Source organism: Tursiops truncatus, chromosome 20 (genome assembly GCF_011762595.2).
Source record: "Tursiops truncatus isolate mTurTru1 chromosome 20, mTurTru1.mat.Y, whole genome shotgun sequence".
NCBI classification, from domain to species: Eukaryota; Metazoa; Chordata; class Mammalia; order Artiodactyla; family Delphinidae; genus Tursiops; species Tursiops truncatus.
Window position 1 is genome coordinate 47,538,708 of NC_047053.1, and position 12,121 is coordinate 47,550,828.

The following is a 12,121-nucleotide window of genomic DNA, read 5'->3' on the forward strand; positions in this document are numbered from 1 at the left end:
AGTTTTCTGAAATGGGCCAGCGCTTTAAACTCCAACCACTTCCGCCTCCCCACCCAGAATTTCCTCTCCCTCCCCGAGACTGCCCCCAGACGCCCCCAGCTTCCGCTCACAGAGGGGAGTCCTTCTGTACAGTGGGAACATGAGAACTTGCTTTTGGCTTTTCTGAACTCCGAGCCTCACTTAGCCAAGGGGCATCGGATAACTGATTTGCCTCCATCAAATTTATAGGTGACTAACACGCCCAAGAATTCCCAGGCTGCTCCTGGCTGGGAGTTCCGTCAGTACTGGTTCAGGCTGTTCTCAGTGAACGTCACTGAAGAGGGGGTGGATCCCGGTCAGGAGCTGTGGCTGCGGGGACGTCAGGCTGAGCCTTTCCTACAGTCTTTCGGCTCGATAACAGGGTTTTCTTTAACTCTCCAGACAGGGGATCTGTATATTCTAAAGACAGTATGTAAAATATTTATTAAGAAGAGTATCTATTTTTAACTAGGGATGATTTCAGTCCTATTATTCATACAGCCTCGGAAGGCAGGCTTCATGCTTAGCAGCTTACGGGAGCTGGGAGACCAAGCAGAGGTGATTCTGAAATTGGGGGGATGTCTTGAGGAGGGGGCAGTGGGGGGATTCCGGGCGTGGGTGTGGGGAGCAGCTGATGTCGCCCACCTGATTTCAGCCAAACCTCCACATTCAGGGAACTGTTTGCAGGAGCTGGTGAAAGTTTTGGCCCCGTTTAAACCCAAAGCCATCTGTGCCCCCCAGCTGACCCTTTCGAGGCTCCCTCTTACAGGGACTGGCCCCAAGCCCTGTAGGAATCAAGGAACGTGCCTCTTCAGATCGCAGCCGGGTAAACATCCCTGTTAGAGACAGGCACCTGTTTCCCTGGCAGCCCCATGCTGACAAGTCTCAAAAAAACAAGCTGCAACCTGTCAGAATCCAGACCTGGACATGCTCGGCCACCCACAGGGCTGGTGAAGGCGCCACGGTGGTGACCCGCTTCAGGACAAGTTTTCCTCGCCCTCTACCCCCCCAGATAGCCCCAGAGCTGCCAAACATCTGGTCAGCCCGGAGCAGGGGTGAAGAGCAGGGGCACAGGGGTCGGTCACCGAGCTTGAATCCTGAGTCCAGCGGGAGCAGCTCTGAGCCCTGGGCACAGTCCCTTTGTCATTCATAGCCTCAGGTGCTCTCACCTGTGAATGGGGAACCCAAGAACACCTCCCCCTGCAGAGATGTTCTAACCGGCAGAAGATGCTCCCATCTGTGCTGCTCCAGCACCAGCGCAGATGGTCAGTGTCCTGTAGTGGACACACGGTCCCTGCGGGAACAGGGCTCTCACTGGGATGTCCAGGCCTCCATTCTGCAGGTGAGGAAATGATGAGAGAGGGAGGGAGATGGACAGACAAATGGACATTCTCATCCGGTGCTAGGCCTTGTGCCCTCCACGTGTTATTTCAGTTGAGCCCGAGCACTTTGCATTATTGCTGCCATTTCCAGATGAGGAGTTGGTCCCCAGAAACCCTTCCATCCCTCCTCACACACATGGGGACCCAGTGTCAGGGAGGAGGCCCCTAACGGGGTCACGCTCAGGCCATCACCTGCTGCTCAGCTGTCCAGGGTGCAGACCCGGGGCCCCACTTGTCTCATTCCCAGATGTGGGCCCAGAGCAGGGCGCCCTTGAGAAGCACATGCTATGCCAGGCACCCTGAATGCCTGCTCCAGGCTCCGGCACCAGCCTGACCTTGCCCAGCAGAATCAGAGTGGATTCAGGACAGAATCAGGACATATGAAGGCACAATGCCTGGGGTTTAAAGAACATCAGGGGCGAACACACAGGGACAGAGGAAGGCGGGAACCAGGACAACTAGGTCAGTGCCAGAGGGCCCCTTGTAAAACCCAATTATCACGCCTGCTGTGAAGGGAATGTTGGGGGAGGGAGGGGGCGCCGGGAAGGTTGCCAGGTCAAAGCGACTCCGGCCCTCGGCTGACTTGGCCCACCCTGGCCTAGCGCACAGATCCCTAGACAGGCAGCTGCGGCCACCCAGGGCCCTGACTCCTCAGTGGAGAGCACATCGGGAGGGGAGGGGAGGAGGACACAGAGCTTTGTCCTACTGCTGCCCTGGGGGCTTAGGGGGAAACACTCGCCCCCTTCTGCGGACCTCCTCAGCTGTCCCTGTGTGCTGCCCCTCACCCCTCTGCCCCCTTCCCCCTGCCCTCTTCTGCTCTCACTTCTGGGGAGCTCACAGCTGGAGTGAACCCACAGATGCCAGGATGTCACCCACCTCAGGCTGGCCTTGCTCTCCAGCCTGCATCCTGGGATGGCCCCGGGGCACCCTAAGTGATGTCCTCTCCTCTGCCACTCTTCCCCCTGTGTCCCACCTTCTGCTCCCTTTCAGCTTTGCAGCCCCGAATCTCCCCGCCCCCGCTCCCAGGCTCAGCAGCCCCAGGAAACCCCCAGGGAACTGTCATAGGGTTTGGGGCCACATAGTCGCCTCTGAGGGGCCTTGACAACTGTCCACACAGTGTGAATTGTTTCTCACGGGCACCTGGTTTTGGGGCTTTTAAAAAAGTGTTATGAAGCATAAGATTAATAAATGAAAATGTGCTGTCGCAATTCTTAAAGCAAAGAAGACAGAGGCCTGGGGTTGGGAGGGGGAGAGGCCCTCGGTGGCCGGGTCAAAACAGAGGAGTAGCCTGGGGACCCTCTGAGCCCTCTCAGGCCCAAGCCTGTCAGGTTCAATGAATCCAGCCTGATTCCAGGCCCCCAAGCGCCCCACCCACCCACCCCTGCCACTATGGAGCAGCGGGACTCCCTCATGGGGAGCTTTGCCACCAGCCAATATTGTCCCATCTTTGACCTAAGATGAGGTCAGACCCCCTCCCTGCCAGCAGGCAGGCCCAGCGCCTCCTCTGTGTTAGGGTGCGCGATGGAGAGACCCCACGAGCAGCCGGGCCTCAGCCCAAACATCCTGCATGGGACAATCCAGGTCAGGACAGAGCTGAAGGCTGCACGTGTGCCAACCCCCTCTACGGGTGCTGGTGGCTCTGGGCTCAGTTTCCGGGAGTGGAGACCATCACCGTCTCTATTCTATACACGGGAGACCAAGGTTTATCGAGTTGGTGGGACCTGCCCAGTGGCACAGACATTGCACAGGGACGAGGACTTGCACCAACATTGGCCTGGTGCCAAAGCCCACACCCACAGCCACCAGGTTGCACTGCCAGCCCCAAGCCTCAGCTCTGGGCTCTGAGCGATACGCCCCACCTGCAGGCTCCACGCCCAGCTGGGGGAGGAAGGAGGGCCGTGGAGAGCAGCACTCAGAGATGTCACCCTCTGTCCTGCCTCACCACGCTTACTGTGCTCCATCCTGGGCGTGGTCTGCCCCGCATCCCTCCCACGCCACCCTGACGGGGGGCACATTGCCTATGCCCACCCCCCACTCTGTTTGCAGCCCAGAGAATAAGAGGTACCTGACCCAGAAACAGAGAGCACGAGAGGCTTCTCACCCGTCCCTGCGCTCGCTGTCGAGGGCTGCCTTGCAGCATGCCAGGGTGCTCCAGGGTGGACACACCTGGCGAAACTTCCTAATAGCCAGGTTATTACCTTTATTTATGTCCCTCCGTGGAGATGCTCGAGGCTTCCCAGCAGCAAAACACTTTAACAACAGTAAAAGAAGCTGGCATCCCAAACACAGGAATCCTGGAGGCTGCAGACACTGAGAGCCCGCAGCTGGCACACAGCTCTGTCCCGGAGGGTGGGCTGGAGAGGACGGCCGGGTTCCCTTGTGGAGGGAGGGGTGCAAGTGGGCAGCTGGGGCCAAGGGCTCGCAGAAGGCAAGGAGGAGGCGCAGCCTGGCTCCGCGGGTTGCGGCTGCTGCACACCACCCTTGGCCTTGATGTACGGTACTATGATGGTGAATTGGGAATACGTTATGTCCAGACACTGTGTCAGGTGCTTCATGTACTTCCTCTCCTGCCGTCTTCCCAACAACCCCATGTCTTGTTATCACCATATTTCAGATGTGCTTATTGGCGTTCAGAGAGGTGAATTTGAGCCAGGACCCACAGCCAGTCATCGGTGCACTAGGATCCAAAGCCAGGCTTGTGGGGGGAGGTAGAGGGCGGGGGGCGTGTAGGCAAAGCTGTGCTTCTAACTATTCAGCCACATGGCCTTCAGAGGTGGGAAAGTTCCTTTAGCGCTCTTCCCAACACACACACCACCACACCACCTCTTCCTCCAATGACCCTCATTTGTGTCTGAAACCCAGGCCCCCTCCATTCCTCCCAACTGCCTCGTCCACATGCAGTGATAAGCTGCTTGGTAACAGCTGAAACAGCCTCCTCCACCAGGCCAGGCTCCCGGTTGCAAAGAGCAAAGCCTAACTGGGGTCAAGTTAAGCAGAAAAGAAACTTGTTGGACGGGTATCGGTTTCCTCAAAGGAAAACAGAAGCCAGGAGAACGAAGCATGGGAAGCTGGGCTGACCCCTCAGCCACCTCGTCAGTCAGGACGGCAGGACTAGGCGGCCGCTAGGTCATACCACAGTCACAAGTATCCCGAGATGTCAGTTACTACAAATGACGCATGTCCTTTCTTTTTCCCTCCCAAGGTATGTCCCCCGCAGGTCAATCGAGGCCTTCTTTCACCTTGGTCACTCGGGGACCCAGTTGCTGTGCCACAGGGACAAGAAAGGGCTGGTGTGTGGGGTTCTGAAACGCCCTGGGCTGAAGTGACGCTCAGACTTGATTCACTGACTGCAGGAGGCCTCGAGCCACAGGGGACAGTGTGGTTCCACCTGTACCGGGAGATGGAAGCACTCGGACAACACACCAAGGACGGTCACCAGAGCCACCTGTCAGCATGGGGGTTCCCTGGGAAGCGAGAAGCCCTTCAGTTCTTATCAGGAAATTGACGAGACCTTGGGGGCAGTCCCTGGCCTCTCCAGGCTGACTGCGCTCTGGGGCTGGACTGGCCCTGGGGAGGGCAAAGCCCGGCATCTCCACCAAGACCAGGTGGCTCTGCTGACCCTGCAGAGAGCTAACCAGGCCCTGGGGACAGAGGGCATGGAAGCAGAATCCCCTTCCTGCCGAGCCCCCTCACCCAAGCCACGGAGAGCCATCTGGGCCTCCCATGTGGGGTATGGGGAACCCCAAAGGTCCAGCAGATGCTGAGGTGGCCGCCAGGGGCAGATAGCACCCACTCGTGCCTCGGGTGACAGGCCCAGATGCAGAGGGGACCGGAGCCTGCGGTCCTGTGCTCCTACTGCTGCCTTTGAACTTGCTTCTGGTCTGTCTCTCCCCTTGGGAGACCTCGTCTGGCTCTTCACAGCTGCCTTCCCAGCGCCGAGTCATGCCTGGCTGGTGACTGTTCACTTGCCATCCTGGCCCAGTACTCCACTGCCCATGATGACAGCATCACAGCTTCAGTGCATCCATCGCAGCTCACCTCTTCCAGAGAGCCTTCCCGAAGGCCTGGGAATAGGCCACAGAGGAGCTGGAGGCCAGGGGTTGGGCGGTGGGGACGCTGGGTCCCCTGGTCAAGCCTCTGAGCTCCTCTGTGTAGCCTCAGTTCCTGAATTTGTAATGAGGGGTGGGGACCATATGATCCAGAAATTCCCACTTCTGGGTATATATTTAAAATCAGTAGAGGCAGCGTCTAGGAGAGATATTTGTATACCCATCTTTATACTAGCATCGCCCACAATCACCAAAAGGTGGAAGCAACCCAAGTGTCCATCATCAGGTGAGTGGGTAAACCAAATGTTGTCCATCCGTACAATGCAATAGGATTCAGCCTTGAAAAGGAAGGAAGCTCTGACACCTGTTACAACATGGATGGACTTTGAGGACATTATGCTAAGTGAAATAAGCCGGTCACTACGGGACAAATATGCATGATTTCACTTATATGAGGTCCCTAACGGAGTCAAATTCATGAAGACAGAAAGTGGAATGATGGGTGCCCAGGCATGGTGGGAGGAGGGATGGGGAGTTAGAGTCTCATGGAGACAGAGTTTCAGTTTGGGAGGATGAAAGTTCTGGAGATGATTGCATAACAATGTGAAGGTACTTAATACCACTGAACTGTATACTTAAAAATGGTTAAAATGGTAAATTTTATATTATTATATATTATCACAATTTAAAACATTTTTAAATTAAAAAATTTAAAAGGTGGGGAGGGTGCTGTTGTGCAAGGGCCCAGCCTGAGATGTTGCTCAGAGGCCCACGTTCCTCCCTTGTCTGTGGCTTGGCAGGAGCCCCCTAACCCCGGGACCCCTGGCTCAGCCCCTCCTTCACTCCCCTGTGTTACTAGTACCTGAGCATCTTGAGGGAGGGAAAGACGAAAAAAATCATAATCAGCATTTACTAAGCTTTACTAATTTATTTCTGTAGACCAACACCATTCTCAGAGTTTTATGGGTCTTGTCTAATTTAACACTTGACACAGCTCAGAGAGGTGAAGTCACCTGTTTGAGGTCACACAGCAGCTGAGCAGAGGAGCCGGCTCTGGCCCAGGCATGATGCTGAAGCTGCCTCTCACTGCCAGGATCCCTAACCATTTTCCCACTGCCCAGAAGTGTCTAGAGGATGCTCTAGACACTACTGGCCAGTGCTCCCAGAGTGCCTGGGAAGCAGGCAAAGGAACCAGCGGCGCCCAAGGGCCTGAGTCCTGTTTCCTGGGCTACAGCCAGGCCAAGATGCTCCATTACCAAGTATGTGCTTTCTAATGCACAGCAGACCTGCCAGAAAGGAACCATCTGTCCTTTTTCTATCTGGGTGGTGATGCCAGCCATGTTTTTCTGTCTGGATGGACCCCTGGCCCCAGCATGTCCTCCTTCCCTGGATGGCCCTCAGCAGCCAACTGTGTGGTCCATGGGTCTCATCATACCATAATCCAAGCTCACACATTCTTTGAAAACCACAATATTTGCCTTGTCCTATTTCCCCAGGAATGCATAAAGGCAGCCCAGGTGTTGCAAAGGCCCCACCAGGGTCCAGAGACCCTGGTCCAGCACTGGCTCTTCCCCTCTTCTTAGGGAACCTTCAAGTCTCAGATGTTTAGATCCCAGCTCTAGCTCCTGTGGTACCCATGGCTATTGCCCACGGAAATGGACCCCTCCAGGGGTCTTTGGGACAAGTCTCCCAGCAGGCTGCAGCTGTGGGTGGCCATTGCCTCGTGTGGACATTTGAGACACTGAGGATTCACCATGAGCCCACCATGAGTGGACACAGACATGCGCACTGAAATGAGTGGTGCCCAAGTCATGTTCTGGACATATGGCGTGTGACTGGTGTACACATGGCCGGTGAGACCCCCGTGTGAGGGAGGGAAGGGCACCAACGCACCTGCCAGTGTGGATATGCCCCGGGCACGCTGTAAATGCTACGGCAGCAAATCAATTTTACAAAGCAATTTGTCCTCTCTCTCCAGCTGGCCCCAGGAAGCTTAACTTAATCACTCTGGAACAATGTCAGAAGATAGCCCCAGATGCACAAATCCCTGCCTTCCGAGACAGTCAGTGGCCTCGCCAGGGCCTGTGGGTCTGAAGCGCCCTCAGGCATAGGCGCCCAGGCAGCGTTACGAGGTTGCCCAGGTGTCTCTTCTGGCCCATCTGTGCTTGCTCCCACTCCTCACTTCCCTTCTCTCCCCTCCCCCACCAGAATCAGAGCTCTCACGGGCCTCCCCTTCCCTCTCTGGAAAGAGCAAAACCAACCCCCCACCCCCCAGTGAAGGCCCCTCATTGGAAACGAAATTCCAGTCTATAAGCTGCAGGGCTGGTGGCATCACCCAAGTCCGCTCCGGGAGGCAGTGAGGTCCAGATAAAGAAATAAGACTTATGGTAGCCTTTCAGACACTTGTGATCCCCAGCAGGGGTCCTGTGGACAGCCACCCTGTCACTAGGGGCCACCTGCCCTACAGCCACATGGGGGTGACAGTGACACAGGCTGTGCTGACTCAGATCTGGGAGGCCCTTCACTCATTCTCAGGAAATCATGGCACTGACTTTATGGGGCAGTGGGGGTGGCCAGAGTTCAGAGAGGGCAGGTAACTTGCAAGAGGCCACACAGCCAGGAGTTCAGGGTTGGGTAGCAACTCTGGTCTGGAAGGGCCCAGGGTCTCTGGTGAAGGCCTCCCCCACCGCCACCCCAGCCCTCCGCCAGCGTCTGGGTTCCCGGGAGCTGCCCTTTCTGCATGGCTGACATAGAAAGGGAAACAGTACAGGATTTGGAGAAATAATTTCTATGAATGGTCCAGTCACCCCCCCTCCAGCAACAGCATCTGCAGCTGTGGCCTGCGGCCAATCAGAGAGGGGCCCGCTCTTCCCGCGCTTGGAAGGCCCCCTCCCTCTCCTGGGGCTTGGGATCCCTGCAAGATCTGCTCACCCCCGACACAAAGCCCCTCCCTCCCTTTATATCCTTTTAAAGGGAACGCTGCAGATTTAAACCACAAATTAAATTTTTAATGAAACCGCATAACAGTAGTGCCCGATGCCATGCAATATTGATGAGATCACAGTGTCCAGCCGGCGGGAGCTTGCCCTGGAAAGCTTTTTAGGATGTTACGCAATATGGAACCAAATTAATTATTTGCAACAAAGGGATCCGTGTCTCTGTAGTGCTGCTGGGGCCCAGCGAATGTAAAATGGGTGCCTTGGGCTTCCCTGGTGGTGCAGTGGTTAAGAATCCGCCTGCCAGTGCAGGAGACACGGGTTCGAGCCCTGGTCGGGGAAGATCCCACATGCCCCGGAACAACTAAGCCCGTGCGCCACAACTACTGAGCCTGAGCTCTAGAGCCCGTGAGCCGCAACTACTGAAGCCCACGCGCCTAGAGCCCATGCTCCACAACAAGAGAAGCCACCACAATGAGAAGGCTGCACACCACGACGAAGAGTAGCCCCCGCTCGCTGTAGCAAGAGAAAAGCCCGCGTGCAGCAACGAAGACCCAACACAGCCAAAAATAAAATAAAATAAAATTATTTTTTAAAAAAATGGGCGCCTTTCATTACTGCCAGCTATAAATGGCAGTCACGGGAAGGAAGCGGTGACTTCACAGACCCAAATACTATGAGTGTGAGGCCGAGATAAAAGGATGGAGAGGAGGGAGACGGGAGTGTGTATGCGTGCGAGACAGAGAGAGAGGGGCGATGGAGAGGCCCCACCAGGGGGCACTAGGGCCTGCAAGCCAGATGCTGCAGCAAAATGGAGCTCAATTCTTCCAAGCAGGCTCTGAGCTCCCCCACCCAGCTCTCTGAGGCATCCCTCACTTAAAGGGGCAGCAGGGCTGGGTACCTCCAGATGGGGTCGGATATGATGCTCCCCACCTGGGATGACAGCTGTCCACGCAGCAGGGCCTAAGTTTGCCCATTAGAAGGTGGGCTTCCCAGTGACCAGGTCTCTGCCCTGCTGCGTTACTCTCCCACCTGTGCCTGGTCCAACTCTGATGGGGGTCCCCTTCTGCAGGGCACCCACAGCCCGCCTAGGACCTGGAGAGCATGTGGCTGGACCAAGCAGCCTGGCCCCTCCAGGCCGGTGGCGCTGGGCCTGCAACAGCCTCCCTGGAAGCACCCCCTGAGTGCCTGGTCACCTATGGTCAGAGAAGACTTTGGGGTGGGGTCGGGGGATGAGCCCGCACCCTGAACAGGAGCTGCCCTCCTGGACCCCCAGAACCTCTGTGCCAGTCCCACTGCTGGTCCACCACTGGTCCATGCTGTGCCCTTGACATGATTTCCAAGGAGGCAGAGAACATCCCTCTTTCACAGATGAAGAAACCAAGACTTCAGAGATCGAGTGACTTGTCTTAGGTTTAAGACTAGAATGTGCAGCCTACACCCCGGCCGGCCACTAAGGGGCCTGTACGAGACATTTGAGCTGTTTTCCACGTGGTACGGACAGGCAGCACTGCCGTCCCTCCTCCACTTCTGTTTAAAGGCCAGGGGTTATGACAGCTTGAGTGTTGGGAATGTCCCCAGACTGATCTGAGGGATAAGGAGACAGGAAAGGGGGCAGCAGGGCTGTGTCAGAGGCCTGTGGAGGGGAGACCAGGCTGCTGGGTCCCTGAGAAATCAACCAGGACAGTCATGGAGGCCAGAGCTAAATACGGTCAGCCTTGGACTTCACATAGAATGGGTGCTGGTTCCGCACATGGCATAATTTTGGGTGTTCTCCCCACCTCCACCCTTGTTCCAAGCCGTCATCCCACCCGGTCACCAGGACAGCCTCCTAAACGGTCTCCTTGTCTGTTCTGGTGCCAGTGCTGGATCCATTCTCCACTGAGTGGCCAGAAGAAGCTTTCAAAAATAGTCACCTGCACCCTCCTACGCTGTTGGTGGGAATGTAAATTGGTGGAGCCACTATGGAGAACAGTATGGAGGTTCCTTTAAAAACTAAAAATAGGGACTTCCCTGGCAGTCCCAGTGATTAAGACTCCACGCTTCCACTGCAGGGGGCACAGGTTCAATCCCTGAATGGAGAACTAAGATCTCACATGCCGCACAGTGCAGCCAAAAAAAAACCCCTAAAATTAGAGTTGTCATATGATCCAGAAACTCCACTCCTGGGCATGTATCTGGAGAAAACTCTAATTCAAAAAGAAACATGCACCCCAATGTTCATAGCAGGACTATTTACAACAGCCAAGACATGGAAGAAACCTAAATGTCCATCGACTCGACAGATGAATGGATAAAGAAGGTGTGGTACATATATACAATGGAATATTACTCAGCCATAAAAAAGAATGAAATAATGCCATTTGCAGCAACATGGATGGACCAAGAGATTATCATACTAAGTGAAGTAAATCAGACAGAGGAAGACAGATATATAATATCACTTATATGTGGAATCTAAAAAAATGACACAAATGAACTTACAAAACAGAAATAGACTCACAGACATAGAAAGCAAACTTATGGTTGCTAAAGGGGAAAGCAGGGTTGGGGGAGGGATAAATTAGGAGTTTGGGATTAACATATACACACTACTATATATAAAATAGATAAACATCAAGGACCTACTGTATAGCACAGGGAACTATATTCAATATTTGTAATAACATATATAATATATATATATACACATTAAAAACTGAATCACTTTGCTGTATACCTGAAACTAACACAACATTGTAAAATCAACTGCAATTTTAAAAAGATAGTCACCTGCTCCAAGCCCTTCTGTGCCTCCCCATGCCCCTAGTGCAGTCCAAACCCTTTAGCGTGACCTACTGAACTCCGCGTCCACCCCCTGCTCATCCAATGCTCTGCTCTTGCCACTCTCAAACACCTCGCTGCCTTTGGGCCTTTGCACGTGCTGCCTTTCCTCACCTAGAATACCTCTTTGCCTAGACAAGTCTCACGCCCGCTTCAGAGCTCAGCTTAAACGATACTCCCTTGGGAAGGCCTTCCCTGATCCCCTGCCTGGGTGGGAGCCCTGCTGTGTGCTCCTCAGATGCCCCTGAGTCAGCTGGGCTCTCCCAAAGGTAGAGCCTGAGGCTGGTAGGTGGTTTATCTGTGAAGTGGTCCAGGGGGAAAGAGGAGTGCAAGGATGAGTGACAGAGTTGGCTACTGCTGTGGGCACCAGGTGTTCGATCCCAGGGGACCTCCTGAGAGAATTATGAACCACTCAGGGCCATCCCCCCAGGGGCAGGAGAAGGGTCTTATCCATTGACTCTTTACGCCATTGGTCCAGTGTGGCCTCACCCCACACTTCCAGGTGTGCACTTGAGTGTGCAGAGCAGAAAGGAGCCCCAGGGCCTCAGGAAGCGAGGACCGCTGGGCTGCAGCACGGTCGGGGGTGGGGGCGGGGAGCTGGCCGCAGGCTGTGCAGCCCAGACGCCAGGCAGTGGCCGCTATGAGAGGTGACAGGTACGCTCCTGGCCGCAGCTCCTCACTCTTCAAGAATCCCTTGTTAGGTCGATTTACCCCGGCCTGAGGGTGGGGACAGCTTCTCCTCCCCATGCCACCCCCTGTGCCCAGCACTGTCCTGGCCCATGGGTATCACCAAGTTAAGAGCCATGGCAGAAGGAATAAAAATGGACACTTACTGGGACTTCCCTGGCAGTCCAGTGGTTAAGACTCTGCACTTCCACTGCAGGGGACAGAGGTTCAATCCCTGGTCGGGGAA

At 55.1% G+C, this 12,121-nt stretch overlaps 1 protein-coding gene across 7 annotated transcripts in view; it reads right to left on the reverse strand.

Annotated features, from left to right (window-relative positions):
* The window catches only part of ENDOV (endonuclease V), a 100,100-nt gene that overhangs the window by 16,912 nt on the left and 71,067 nt on the right, over positions 1–12,121 (reverse strand). For 3 of the 7 annotated variants that reach the window (XR_012328738.1, XR_012328737.1, XM_073798124.1), the window contains exon 10: positions 1,237–1,354. The exons of 3 other annotated variants lie outside the window; for them this stretch is intronic. Coding sequence is in view for 2 of the 4 variants with exons in the window: in XM_073798124.1 (XP_073654225.1) it covers positions 1,237–1,354 (118 nt within the window). In the remaining 2 variants the exon portion in view is untranslated. Of the gene's footprint in view, positions 1–84; positions 439–1,236; positions 1,355–12,121 lie in introns of those variants that run through there. One more of the 7 variants, XM_073798125.1, reaches the window with a different exon arrangement.